This window comes from Echinops telfairi, unplaced genomic scaffold (genome assembly GCF_000313985.2).
Source record: "Echinops telfairi isolate 266 unplaced genomic scaffold, ASM31398v2 ScPeMD7_5592;HRSCAF=6446, whole genome shotgun sequence".
NCBI lineage: Eukaryota > Metazoa > Chordata > Mammalia > Afrosoricida > Tenrecidae > Echinops > Echinops telfairi.
The window spans coordinates 27,092,122-27,106,686 of NW_022109491.1; the positions used below are offsets into that span (position 1 = coordinate 27,092,122).

General features: G+C 49.3%; 1 protein-coding gene across 1 annotated transcript; it reads left to right on the top strand.

Moving 5' to 3' along the window:
- The first annotated feature begins 12,262 nt into the window (after nt 1-12,262).
- On the top strand, nt 12,263-13,370 carry LOC123522315 (histone-lysine N-methyltransferase PRDM9-like). Its single transcript, XM_045295530.1, is given in 2 exon segments — nt 12,263-12,529; nt 12,531-13,370. Coding segments are annotated over 2 exon segments (1,107 nt in total).
- Nucleotides 13,371-14,565: the final 1,195 nt, after the last annotated feature.

Sequence of the window (14,565 nt, forward strand, 5' to 3'; positions counted from 1 at the left end):
ACACACAAATGGTGGGTTCCTTGCTCTCTATCCGTGAGATGTCAGGGCGGATTGTACTCTGATGCGAACACTTGGTTTTGTGTGCCAGACACTGCCCACACTCCTCTCCGACAGACCCGAGGCTTTTGCTTGATTTGTTTCTGCTGAAAGAAGAGGCACCCTCCTTTGGAGCCGAAGAGATTCTGGCCTAACAGCCGAAGGCACCAGAGAGAAGCATGTGACTCCCACTGCCTGTTTCATTCCCAAGTTCTCATCTCACTGCCTGCCCTGGAAGGACTCTGAGTGTGTGTGTGTGTGTGGGGGGGGGGGGGGGGGGGGGGGGGGGGGGGGGGAGGGGCAGGGGAGCTCTTGGCTCCTAACTTCTGCGTGGATCCCACTTACCTTTCACATAGCCAGTGTCACCTGAGCTTCTTTTTCAGGTCCTTGACATTCGGCGTTCTGCGATAGCCTCTTTGAGGTCCAGAGACACCTGTCTGCTTCCCCACCTGCCAGGTCTGTGTTCAGGAGAAAGGCGTTCACATGGGAATATTACCCCAGACCAGTGCTGCAGGGGACCTCTGTTCTTATCCCAGCAGCATTCCCTCCTGGCGTCTGGATGACCAGGGCTGTGCCCACTGCTGTGAAAACAAAAGCCATAGCTGCTTCATTTATGGGACAGTTCTGTGTTCCACACGGCCCATGGCCCTCTACAGTCACCACGATACTTGATTTCCTCCAGCAACTTGACCGAGTCACCACAACGCCCGTGGACAGGTACGTAGCTGCACAACGCAGAGAAAATAAAAATCCTCACAACTGGACCACCAGGTAGCATCATGATAAACAGAGAAAAGATGTCAGTGCTCACGGAAGCAGCAGTCAAGAGCTCGAACAACGCGTTGCATTAGGTCAATCTGTAGCCTAAGACCTCTCTAAAGTGTCGAGAAGCAAGGCTGTTACTTTGAGGACTAAGGTGCGACTGACCCAAGCCATGGTCTTTTCCATCACCTCATATACATGTGAAAGCTGGACATGGAACAAGGAAGCCAAAAAAACCCAATACATTCGAACTAGGGTACTGGTGAAGAATATTGGAAGTACCATGGGCTGCCCAAAGAACAAACCAATCTGTCTTGGAAGAAAGACAACCAGAATGCTCCTCAGTAGCAAGGATGGCAAGACTTCACCTCTTTGGAAAAACAGGGTGCGAGGTTTTTCCACCTGAACTGCAAGGAGCTACCTTTACTTCTTTGGAGAAGTAACTTTAGGGGCATGGACACCTAGGTCGATTTCTAGCCCCAAACATTGACTTTTGCCCAGAGAATTTCCCGGGTTGATTGATATATCCTGGGTAGTGTGTAAACAAGACCTGGTTGGTTGGTTGAACACGGGTCGTAACCTGTTGTTCTTAATCCTTTCTCTCTCCATCCTTCTTCTCTGCTTCCATTCAACCTCCTCCTCTCTTCTCTTTGCCTGCCTCTCTCTGTTACTCAGCTTTGATAGGACCATCTCCTTTGCCTGGAATGTTTCTTCTTGCCTCGGTAGATGGACAGACTTTATCTTTCTTTCTAAGTTACGAACCTGCATTTGTCTTCCGACGGTCTTCCCTAATCAAGTCCTTCCTTTCTCTGCTGGATTAGATTGTTCTTGGTCGCTCTCCCTGCCTGTATCCTGATGGTGTGGCAAGGATAGGAACTATGTTCTTTATTTTCCTGTCCTGAGTGTGGCCACAGACGCTAGAATTTTGACTTCCAGTCCACTAGTGTGGACCATGACAGGGTGAAAATGGGTTCGTGGACTTGGGACCGAGTTAGCTATAACATGCTTTATTGCTTATCACGTGTTCTGCTGTCTTTCCCTTTAAGGATCCAGTCACATCTTGTTGAATTCAAGAGTTATCATGGCATTCTTTCGCTAAGGAGCTATGGAAAATGTCAGCGGGTAGGGTTTTAAGAGAGTGTGTGTTACAATGAGGGCCTTTATGCAGCCTTTGGCCCCTAAGCCCAGAGGAGTTGCGACCTTTGCCTCATTCTTTGGAGAAGTTACTCGCTGGAGCAAGGCTGGGGCCAGAGTGCCCAGCTTTCTGTCTGCCCTTGGGACTTTACAACTTTTATCCAGGGGATGGCCCCAGGTTGGTTGACATTTCTTGGAGGAGCAGTCAACAGCCTGCGTGTTGTTACTTTTGCCGGGACTGCTCATTAGCAGTTGGAGCTCTGACCTGTGGAGGGAAAGTGGTTGAACAGCAGAGGATGTTAAGGACTATTGGTAGAAGGGGAGAGAGATTGCGTGGAGCAGTGGCTCTCACCTTCCTCATGCCGCAACCCTTTCATACAGCTCCTTATGTGGTGCTGACCCCCAGCCATACAATTATTGTCGTTGCTACTTCATCACTGAACTTTTGCTACTGTTATGAATCGTCATATAAAGATCTTATATGCAGGATGTATTTTCATTGTTACAAATGGAATATAATTAAAGCATAGTGATTAATCACAAAAAATATGTAATTATATGTTGTGAAATATTTTTTTCAAATTACAAATAAATGAAATTTTGTCTTAAAGCATGGTGTAGCATGGGTAACAGTCTTCACACCATGTACTTGTAAGTGGGCATATCTGCATGTGGGTGGACCCGCCTGGAGACAGACAGAGGTTCCTAAGACCATCGGAAATAATGTGTTTTCCGATGGTCTTAGGCGACCCCTGTGAAAGGGTCGTTTGACTCCCCAAGGGGTCGTGACCCACACGTTGAGTACCACTGGCCTAAAAGCTGAGCTGGCAGAGAAGCAGAGCGACTTGGTAGCTGTGTGGTCCTGAAGCTACTACCCTGGCTACGAGCTAGACCAGGTAGCTGTAGAGAGGCTGAATGGCAGAGAAGAGGTGAGAGCACTGAGCAAGCTGCTACATCAGCCGTGAACTGGGCCAACCAGCAGAGGCACCCTGACTGGAGAGAGGACCCTCTCTGAGACACTGATGAGAACGGCCCCGAGGGCTGCCCTCCAAGAGAGATAGGCCAGCTGCATGCTGAGCTGTTTCCCACTGCTTTGAAAATTGTATCCTCTATTGAGTTGCCTCTTTGATTGTATCCTGGTAAACCACCACTTCACTCTAAGTGCAGTTGGTGAGCTCTGTGAGACATTGCAGCACAGGGTCAACCCCAAGCAGGGCGAGAGGCGCTTCAGGGAAGGGGGAGGACGAGACGATGGACTGGAGCAACAGCTCGGAGAAGCTGGAAGTCTGCGGTGCCCTTAACCTCAGAGGAATTCCAAAGGTGTGCTGATTTTTATTCAGGGACTTATTTGCGTATTGGATTTCATTTCCTTCAGCCACTCCTGCCATTCCCACTGACGTGCTGAGGTTGAATCTGGAGAGTGTTGGGGATAAGTTCGGGGTACCTCCGTTGGCCTGAAGAGGCATGTGAAGCTGCAGGAAGGAGTCCCCTTGGAAGCAATACATGGTTGTGCTGCAGAGTTTGAGCTGCAGGGTTGGTCTGGGAATCTGAAGGGTCACAACTTTGAAAACCCTCTTTGTGTGAGTCTGGGTTGACTAGAGAAACAAATTCATAGACACTCATATGTGTGTGTATAAGAAAGAGCTTTATATCCAAGAGCAATTGAATATGGAGAAAACATCCCAGCCCGGTGCAGATCAAGTCCATAAGTCTGATATGAGCCCATATGTCCAATACCAATCTATAAATTCCTCTTCAGACTCACACAACACATGCAATGACACCAAATGCAGGAAGATCACAGGCCAGTGGGTGGAAAGTCTTGTGGATCCAGTGGCAGTGGAAGCATCTCAGCACTGGTAGGGGTCTCCACGTGGCTTCTCCAGCTCAGGGCACTAGCGTAGCTCCATGTGTCTTATCAGCTGCAATGTCTCCCAGGGAGTGAACCTGTGTCCTGCCTCCAGTGAGCTACCAATATCCTTAGCCCCTCCAAATGAGGTCATCAAACTGCGACCTGATTGGCAGGCTAAGCCCCACCCCTTCACTCTTAAGTCTCAAATTGACAGCAGATGATGTAACTACCACACTGTTGAACATCGCTTCTCTGCACACATGAGGTTACCTGGAGGGACTCTGTTCAGACCCCCGCCCCCCCAACTCATCAGAGCATGGGAACACAGGGCATTGAACACAGCTGGAACCTGGGGTGAGGGCAGTCCGAGGCTGACTGTCTGCTGACTGCCCTGCTGGGTCTGCAGGGAGAGGCAGGGGGCTCTTTCTGCACAGCTATTAGGCTGTATTCTGTCTTCTGACTCAGCTAGCAGAAACTGACCTGTGCTATGGAGCTTGAATCGGGAGTATAGGGGCAAAAGGGGCACAGTAAATTTTACAGCCCAAGCAAAGTGGAAGGCTGATACACTATAAATGAATGAAGGTAGAGCGTTCTGAGAACCCGAGTAGACTGGGATTCCATGATTGTTGAATAAGGAGCGGGGGGAGGCCAGGACCCCTGCTGGAGAGGCCTGGGCTTAGAGCACACGAAGGGTCCACAGCTGGCCAAGTGGTTTCTCCATCCCTCAGGACCTGTGTGTGCGGAAACCAGAGGGGCCTTCAGAACTGAAGAAGTCCGCCCAGGCAGCAGAACTTGAGATGAAATGACACACAGTGGGCCTTTCGCTGACTTTCAAAGCCTTGACTGGACTGCACCTGGCACGCTCACCTTGCCGGATCCTTCTACCCCGGGAGAGCGGGACCGGGAGATTTTATCTTCAGAGGCATGGTGACGGTGACAAAATGGACTCAACCCCAGAAGGCAAAAAGTGAGAGCTGTGGAGAGTCCGGGGCGGTGAAGAGGAGGACCAAGCGCCCAGGCTCTGGTGAAATGCTCTCCTGGCCACAGCTGAGTGAGGTGGCCACTGCCTCCCAACCTGGCTCAGAAGAGCTACCCTGGGAGCATGGCGGGAGGTCTGACTACTCACACCTTCTCTTTCTTGTCTTAGGTTTGTGTTCTCAGGATGCAGACTGGTCACAGGAGGAGACGAGGCAGCCCACGATCGTGGTGAGTGGGAGTGACCCTACTGTTCTGACAGCTGCTCATGCGCAGAGAGCAAGCATCCTTTCTGTGTCTTGGAAAGGCGGAAGGCCATCAACATTGGCCATCTCATGCCCTTTGTGTCAGCACCATGTTAGGCAATTGAGAATGGTTTCCAAATTTTTGCATTTTGTTTGTCTTGTTGTAAAACATACTCAGGATTACGTCTAAGAATCCATGACACTCTAATACATAAGGAATATTTTAGTAAACTGAGACTATGAAACTTTTTAGCTAATCTATTACATTTCATTTTACACCCACATACAAACTATCTAATGATATCGTCTCGTATGCTGGGCATCCTTTTACTTTTAATTATGGAACCTTTTAAGCATATAGAAATAGAGACTGCAGTAATGATTATTTCCCAGGCACCCTGGTGTAACTTCAAGAGTCGTATAGTGACCAGTCTTATTTACAAGGCTATGATATAGTGATAAACCTCTACATTGCAAATGTAACATATCCAAGGAAATCTCCACGTTTCCACTCCCTGTTCAATTCTAACACTACCTGCCCACACAATCCTCCTTTCTCTGACACTAGCCACCTGGTGATCAGTCAGATCTCACCGGTTATAAGAATACTCTTCTTCCGACTGCCAGATAGGCAGGTTTCAGCGACAAGCTTGAGTCCATGTGATTCTAACTTCTGACGTGCTGGCTACAAATCTTGAATGGCCTTGCTTTCTCTGGGATGCCAGCTGCAAGCTTGGGACCCCTGGGCTCTCTCCCCCTGACCTTCTGTCTGTCAGTCCAGGGCTTTCCTCTACCCCTTCATGATGCCAGCTGGAAGTTCAAGAATATACATCTCTTTGGCTCTCTCATTGATGATCTGTTGGCTCCCATGACTGTTGCGGGCTTGATAATTTGCTAGACCGACTCACAGAATCACAAAAGTGCTATTTTTATGCTGACAGCTTTATTACAGCAAAACAGAACATGAATAATGATTTGCCTAGGACAAGGTCTGATAGGAGGGTTCCAGGTATGGAGCATCCAGGTCCCCAGAGGAATGCCCCACCATCCCAAGTGCCTCCATGTCTTTTACCAACCAGGAAGCCCACGGAGCTATAGGGTCCAGAGCTTCTGTTCACTTCCTTACGTGGGCAGGATGGATGGGAGCAGTCCCTGTCTCGCTCTAAGGCCAGTCGAGCCATGAAGGAAGTGATGTGGTTTCTGACTGGCATGCCTCCGTATTTATGTCCTGGCCTCTGAACTGAAGATATGTTTGCACTTTATGCGGTCACTCGGTTAAGATACCATGGCAACCGAAATCTAAACCAGTTTGCTCGGGAATGAGAGTTAAGTAACTAAACCGTGGTACAAATTCATGGACATTGGAACCGTGCAGCCTACAGGGTTCCATATGTAAAGGCGGCGAGTGGCACTTTTTTATGAAGCACATGAATTTTACATTGGAACACAATGAAGAGGGTGTCTGCGGGTACAATGGTGAAAGCACTTGGCTGTTAACCAAAAGGTCTGTGTTTCAAACTCAGCAGTCAGGAGAAAGATGTGGAAATCTGCTTCTATTTTTAAATATATATATTATATAAATATAAATATATATATAAATGTTTTAGGGCAGTGAGAATCCTGTTGGGCCACCCTACTCTGTTCTACAGAGTCACTAGGAACCGGGATCGGCTGGTCAGTAGTAAATGCAGGTGTGTAAAGGCCTCCATCAAGGGTGTGGAGGCACACCAGTGTGCAGTGAGAATGCACTTGGCTGCCAACCAGCCAATCCCGGGTTGAACCAGCAGCCACTCCATGAAGGACCTGCTCCTGCAAAGACATCCTGCCCTGGACATCCCGTGTGGCTATTCCACTCTGCCCTATCGACTTGTTATGCATCCGGATCATCTCAGTAGCAATGAGTTTAAGTGTCTGCTTTTGTATTTAAATATGAAGTCATCTATAAATGTCCTTTTCCTGAAATACATGACTGCCCTTCTCTCCTCACCTTGTGAAAACATAGAAATGGTGGTGACTTTACACACTCCATTTAGTGGCCTGAACCCTCAAAAATGCCCAGTCCTTAGCCCAGGTGTCTGCTCCCACTTTTCTCTCTCCTTGAAATTCCCTTTCATCTTCTCATCTTCATCTTCACCATCCTCTCTGTCCAGCATAAGCCCCACCTCCACGATGCCTGTTTTCCTTTCTAACCCATCCCATCTCCCACCTACCCTGTCTCTGAAGTCCTTCACTCACCAATCCTCACAACCATCTTCTCGAATACATCATTTCCTCAATGATGCCAGATGTGTTTCAGGGCCAAGTTGATGGTTTGCATATCACCCATGCTTCCCACAGGTTTTATCACTGTGATAGTCTGGGTACATTAGAGAAACAAATCCATAGAAACTCATATATAAGAGAGAGTTTTATATAAAGGTTAAGTGCGCATCAAGAAAACATCCCAACCCAGTGCTGCCCAAGACCACAAGTCCAACATTAACCCCTTAACCCATATGTCTGACACCAATCCACAAAGTCCTCCTCCATCTCACAAACACACACAATGATGCCGATAGCAGGAGGAAAGCCGAATCAGTGAACGTGTAAGCATCTCCGCGTTAGCAGGGGTCTCCACGTGGCTGCTCCAGCATCCAGGGCTGCATTGGGGTAGGTCCATGCAGCTTCTCCTTGGGGAGGTCTTGCAGGAAGTGAGCCTTGCCAGCTGAAGCAGGGAACTGCTAAGGCAGCTGCACCCTGGTCCGACCATCACAAAGCAAGAGACCTGAGAACTTGAAAGGTGAGGCTCACCAAGCCATTTATCCCTCCGCCCTTCAATTAACCCCACATGTGTTTATCAGCCACGTTGGCACAATAAACTTTAACTATATCAATCACAAAGACAGGTAAGCCATCATGTCCAGAAGGACTTGATTTAGAGAATGGTATTCTCTGAAAAGAATTAGATGTTCTTCTTCAGATCCAGACTCTAGGACCACCAGTTAAATGCCTCTCAATGGGGAAGTTGATGGTGCTGTGCTGAGCAGGGATTCATTCCTTCTTCCAGGAGCTGGTGACATTCGGGACATCACGGTGGTTTTCACGGAGGCCGAATGGAAGAGGCTGAGCTCTGAGCAGAAGAACCTCCACAGAGAAGTCATGCTGGAGGTGTACAGGGATCTGCTCTCCTTGGGTGAGGATGTGCTCCTTGTACCCTCATTCAGTAGATATTTATTTGCTACCAACGAAGGCCCAGAGGAGCCCTGGTGGCACAGTGGTCAAGCAGTTGGCTGCTAACCTAAAGGTCAGAGGTTCAAACCCATCAGGCACTGTGTAGGAGAAACACGTGACGACCGTCTGCATTCATCAAGCTTGTCAGCACTGGAAACACCATGGGGCAGTTCTACTCTGTCTGAGAGGGTTGCTGGGAATCAGAGTCAAGTTGACAGCAGTGGTTTTATGGATTTGGTTTTGTTTTTTTCCTTTTTTCAGTCTATGTGCCAAAAGTTCCCGGGTGATCAAACAGTTTGTGCCCCACTGATAACCTCGTGTTTCATGGTTTCAACACACCTGATGGTGGCGTCACAGGAGAAAGATGACAGCCGATAGCACCAGACGAACCAAAATAAAATCAACTGGAAAAAGAGCTGATGGAGCCGTTCTGCTCTGGAACACACGGGGTGGCTGGGAACGGAAACTGACCGGATGGCAATGCATTTGGCCTCTCGTTTGGTTTTGTCTTTCCTGTCTGCCAGGTAGTGTTCTAGATCCTCAGAACACATTCGTAGATGTCATCGTGCCCAATCCCTGCCCTCACGGGGCCTACCTTTCAGTAGAAGGAGACTGTCAGCAAATGGCCCACTCTGCATGCAGAGACCACAGGATAGTATGTTCGAAAGTGATGACGGTGGCTGTCACGTGGGAAACTTGTAATCGAGCCAGAAAGAAGGGTATTGAGTATGACAGAGTGGCTGCCTGAATTTTTTCAATTGGGCGTTTGACATCAGCGAGGGGTAACCTTTGAGCAAAGATAGGTAGGCAGTGAGGGAGTTAGAGACCTTGGAGCCGATGGTCAGAGCGTTTCAGGTGTAGGGAGTTGGCGTTGGGGCTCCGGCCCACGGAAGGGGTGTTCCTGGCAAGCGTGAGGGACCGTAAAGAGGCCATGGTTTGCAAAAGGGAGAGCATGAGATGCCTTCCACAACAGAAGTGCAAAGAAATGCCACATTTACCACATCTTCTGGCTTTCATAAACCCTATAATGTATATATGTATATTATTAGCTTGCACGTTTAGAACCTTCATTAGGTAGCTAGCCACTAGTTTTCATTCGCATTGACTGTCTGTAGGGTTTTGAAACTGGTGACAAGCACATACATAGGTCACCCCTGTATAAACCTTGTTTGGGGCATCTTCAACCTCAGTCCGTTTCCTGGGCAACCGTACATGGATACGTTCCTGATCCCTTTGGCCAGCTTTGTTGCTCCTGGTGTGGATCCGTCCATCTGGTGTGGATCTGTCCATCTGGTGTCCCCATCTCCTTCAGGGCAACCTTCTGAATCTCCCTGAGTGCTCGAGGGGGCACGCTTCTTGAACCCCACACCGTGAATGCGCTTGTGAATGTGGGTGGCATCCTCTCTGATCATGACCTTGTGGTTGGCCCGATGGCCCTTCTTCTTCTCACCGCCCTTCTTTGCTGGAGCCATAGCGCCAGGACCAGGCTGGAAAGGACATTTTTTTGTTTTTTCATATATTAGAAATATTTACAGTGATTTTAAATCAGGGTTGGATAAATACAATCAATGTGTAACATAAACCTAGCCAACTCTTTCTGTAAAGAGCTAAGTAATAACTGTGGAGTCTGTCTGGTCATATGGTCTCCAGCCACGACTCAGTTCTGCTACTAAAGGCAAGAGCTGTCATTAGCAGCCAACAAATAGCCGTGGCTGTGTTTCAAGAAAACTTTAGTTATGGACACTGAAATTTGAATATCATATATTACAAAAATACTATTCTTTTGCCTTTCCCCCTCACCACTTAAAAAATGTGTGTATAGAGAGATATAGCTATAGCCTGTCATCTCTTGTTCTGAATCAGCACTGCCCAGTAGAAATGTAATATGAACCATATTAAAAAGAGTAAAACTGAAGAGGTGAAATTCATTTTAATAATACATTTTACTTATCTCAGTATGCTAGTATACTAGCATTCTAACATGTAATCAATGTCAAATCATAGTCATTGGGCAGTTCCCCCCTTTTTTGCAGACAGTCTTCAAAATCTGGTGTGCCGTTGACACTGAGAGAACATCGTAGCTCAGACGAGCCACATGTCAAGTGCTCAGAACACACATAAGGCAAACGGCTGCCGTGTTGTGAACTTGCCTACTAGATTTCCAGAGAAAGCGTGCAGAGAAAAAGCACACTTCTGGGGACACACACCAGTTCCAAGCAGGTGTTGCCTTCAACCAACGTGACTGTTTTCCTGATGCGAATTTACTTTATTCCCTTTTCATCTCTGGTGTGAGCTTATCTGATTTGGTATCATTTGAACTATTCCCACCCTGAACTCTTCCCATCAAACTGAGTAAAGGCAATTCCCGACGTATTATGACACCCCAGTGCTGTAATGAACTGCACTTAACTTCAGTTCAGTTATAATGCACTGCACTTTTGGGGGTACATCTTATATCAGCCTTTACATACTACCTTCAGTGTTGAAGCCATGAAGGACATTTCCACATAGGTCATAGAAACTGTTGTTTCCAAATACTGTACTTTAACACGAACAATATATGCCTTCTCTGTTTATCATTCACTCCCTCCCCACATGATATTTTACTAAGTGTTGATGTGACAGCTTTTTGTAAAACATTGGTGTAAAACATTAGTATAGCATGGTGTAAAACATTAGCATTGGCATAAAACATTCGCATAGCATGCTAATGTTGGTGTAAAACATTAGCATCGCATGCTCACTGCCGTCGAAGGCGCTCGTGAATCGTGTGAACATACTGTACTAGCGGAGTGTGATGGGCAGTGTAAATCTGCCTCAGGAGGAAAAGCTGACAGGCGATAGAAGTTATTTACCAGGCAGAAGCGTGTCCGACTCTGCTGGAGTGCTGAGGGTCTGGGTGTGCATGACCTGGAGTACCGTAGCCATGTCCTCTGCCTCCAAGCCATTTCTGACTCCTGGTGACCCTGTAGGGCAGAGCAGACCCGTTTCCCTGGCTGGAACTCTTATAGAGCAGACTGCCACGTCTCCCACTCACGAAGCCGCAGCCAAACGCTTAAACCACTGCACCACTGACTGCCATCAGGGTGATTCCAACCCACAGAACGGCCCCCGTGGCTCTGTGGAACTCCATCTGCACAGGGGCAGCAAGCCTCCTCTCTCTCATTCGAGTGACCGGTGGTTTCAAACTGCTGACCTTTTGCTTAGAAGCCCAGTGCGGAACCCACTCTGCCACCGGGGCTCCTTCTTCTGGGTGGCAATAGAATGCATACTTTGTTTATTAAAAACAACAACATGGATTACAGTATTGGTGGGAAACGAATTGTGTTGTACGTGTTGTCAGTGACACGTGTGGCAGTGGCGTTGTTCGCTGTGTCTGACTCCCGGTCGTCCGTGTGTGAAGAGCTGAGCTGCCCCACTGGCTGCCCTTGCGATGCAGACCCCCAGCCTCTCTTCAGATGCACCCACCTTTGGGCTGGTGGTCCAAGTCTCACCTGTTGGTGCCCCCCAGGATCCCAGCACTGAGATTCTGTCTGTCCTAAGAGGAGGCGGGACAGCTCAGTCAATCCCACTAGGGCCACGCTAATGGAAGACTCTCTCGCCAGCAGATCCAAAGCCAGGAATCGACCCCGCTGCCTCCCGACTTCTGGCTCTCTCCTGTCAGCAGTTCCTCAGCCAGCGTGAGCGTCAGCTCTTCCCAGGCTTCTGTGCAGAACATCACCTCCATCCAGGGAGCTCCAGCCCAGAGCCTCGGAAGCAGCCGGAGCAGCAGGAGTCTCCTCGGAGCTGCAGGAGCAAGAACACAGAAGGTCAGGAGAGAGAAGACGTCTCCACACACTTGTGGGAGAGGACAGAGGAGAGAAAGACTTCAAGGAAATTCTCCATCCCACCCCAGAGACCCTCACCAAGTCCCAAGAAGGCAGCACAGCGGTAGGAATAGGGCCCAACTCAGCCCCGAGGGTGAGCTCTGTGGAAACAGACATGGGGTTGAAGGAATTAGAGACCTCAAGATTTGGAGCAGTCAGTGCTAGATGGGCCAGACTGTGTCATGAAATCAGGGCTCACAGAACATAGGTCCCTCCTTGTGGAGAAGCCCGATGTGTGTAGGGAGTGTGGGCGAGGCTTTAGACACAAGCTAAATCTCAGCAGACACCAGAGGACCCACTCTGGGGAGAAGCCTTATGGGAGCCTCGAGTGTGGACAAGGCTTTAGCCGAAAGTCAGGCCTCCTCGGACACCAGGGGACACACCCAGAAAAGAAGCCTTGTATTTGCAATGTGCGTGGGCGAGGCCTCAGCCGGAAATCACACCTCCTTTATGCACCAGAGGACACACTCTGGGGAGAAGCCTTATGTGTGCAAGAAGTGTGGCCGAGGCTTTACCCGTAGATCAAATCTCCTTATGCAGTGGAGGACACACTCAGGGGAGAAGCCACACGTGTGCAAGCAGTGTGGACGGGGCTTTAATTATAAGCAAAGCCTCCTGAGACATCACTCGGCTTACTCGGGACAGAAGCCCTATGTCTGCAGTGACTGTGGCCGAGGATTTACCCGTAAATCAAGTCTACTTATGCACCAGAGGGCACACTCGGGGGAGAAGCCACATGTGTGCGATGAGTGTGGCCGAGGCTTTACCTGTAAATCTAATCTCCGTATACACCGGAGGACACACTCTAGGGAGAAGCCTTATGTGCGCAAGGAGTGCAGGCAGGGTTTTACCTGTAAATCAATCCTCCTCTTGCACTGGAGTGCACACTCTGGGGAGAAGCCACATGTGTGCAAGGAGTGTGGGCGAGGCTTCAGCCAGAAGGCAGGCCTCCGTGTGCACCAGAGGACACACTCAGGGGAGAAGCCACATGTGTGCAAGGAGTGTGGGCAAGGCTTCAACCGCAAGGCAAACCTCATCAGACATCAGGAGACACACTCAGGGAAGAAACCACATGTGGGCAAGGAGTGTGGCCGAGGCTTTACCCGTAGATCAAATCTCCTTATGCAGTGGAGGACATACTCAGGGGAGAAGCCACACATGTGCAAGCTGTGTGGATGGGGCTTCAGTCATAAGCAAAGCCTCCTGAGACATCACTCGGCTCACTGGGGACAGAAGCCCTATGTCTGCAGTGACTGTGGCCGAGGCGCCCCAGCCACATTGGCCCTTTAACTTGGCGAGTTCGAGTTCTCTCCCACGCTTACTGCCATCGAGTCGATGCTGATGCATAGTGACCCGCTCGTAGGTTTCTGAGACTCCCTGTTTGTGGGAGTGGACCGCCCAGTCTTTCTCCTGTGGACCGTGCGGATCACAGCCCGAAGTGTAACTTGTATACCACCACGGCTCCTAAGTGGGAGCCAGAACTGCCCAATTGTTGCCAACTCCGAATGCCCGGGCGCTGACCCCTCTGTCCTAGGGTAATAGCTCCTTGCTGGAGAGGGTTTCCCTAAGGACCTTCGATTTTGTTTCCTTAGTGCAGTTTACCAGGCTCACAGGATACCAGACTTGGAGAGTCAGAAAACGCACGGAGCGTGTTTGACACCCATCAAAGTAGAGCTCAATAACATGTCAGCGTTGTGACTGGCCCCGGTCACATCCCAAGTTCATTTGAATGGGAAGCACCTGGGGATGTGGGCCCGCATCCTTACTCACTTTGTACCTAACTTTGCAAAGATTCCCTCTCTAACTCCCGAAACACTGTTCCTGGTCAGAACTGGAAGGCACCAGGAAATCGCATATGGATATTTAAGAACTAGGTGTTTGAGTAAGGAGGATTCCAGATCACCCTACCCCCTTCATTGCCATTGGCAAAGAAAGGCCATCAGAGCAGACTTCTTACCCCAATCTTATCCCATAACTGGCAGCAACCTTAGCCATCCCCAAGGAATGTGAGAATGGCCTGTCAGTTCTAGCCTAACAGAAGGAGGGAGCAAAGGGACCATCCTTCCAAAAGTAGTCAGGGCTTCACTAGCCTGCTTGCTTCTTCCGTTGTCTCTCGGACAGTCTGCTGGGATCAGCGAGAAGCGGAAGTGAGGTGTGCTGAGCTCTCTAGCAGTGAGGAAGGAGAGGGTTATAGAAAACCAGAACCAAGCTGCCATTGAGCCGATTCCTACAGGGACTCTCACTGCCAACGAGTCTATGCCGCCTCCTAGTGACCCTATAGGACAGGGTAGAACTGTCCCTGTGGGTCTCAGACTGTCAATCTTTACAGGAGTAGAGAGCCTCATCTTCTCCCCATGGAGTAGCTGATGGTTTCAAACTGCCGGTCTTGAGATTAGCAGCCCAAGGTGTAAGCCACTTCACCCCCTCACTCTCTCGGATGTTGGCTTTGATGCCCAGGGAGGATGAGCTTTTGTGTTAGGAGCTG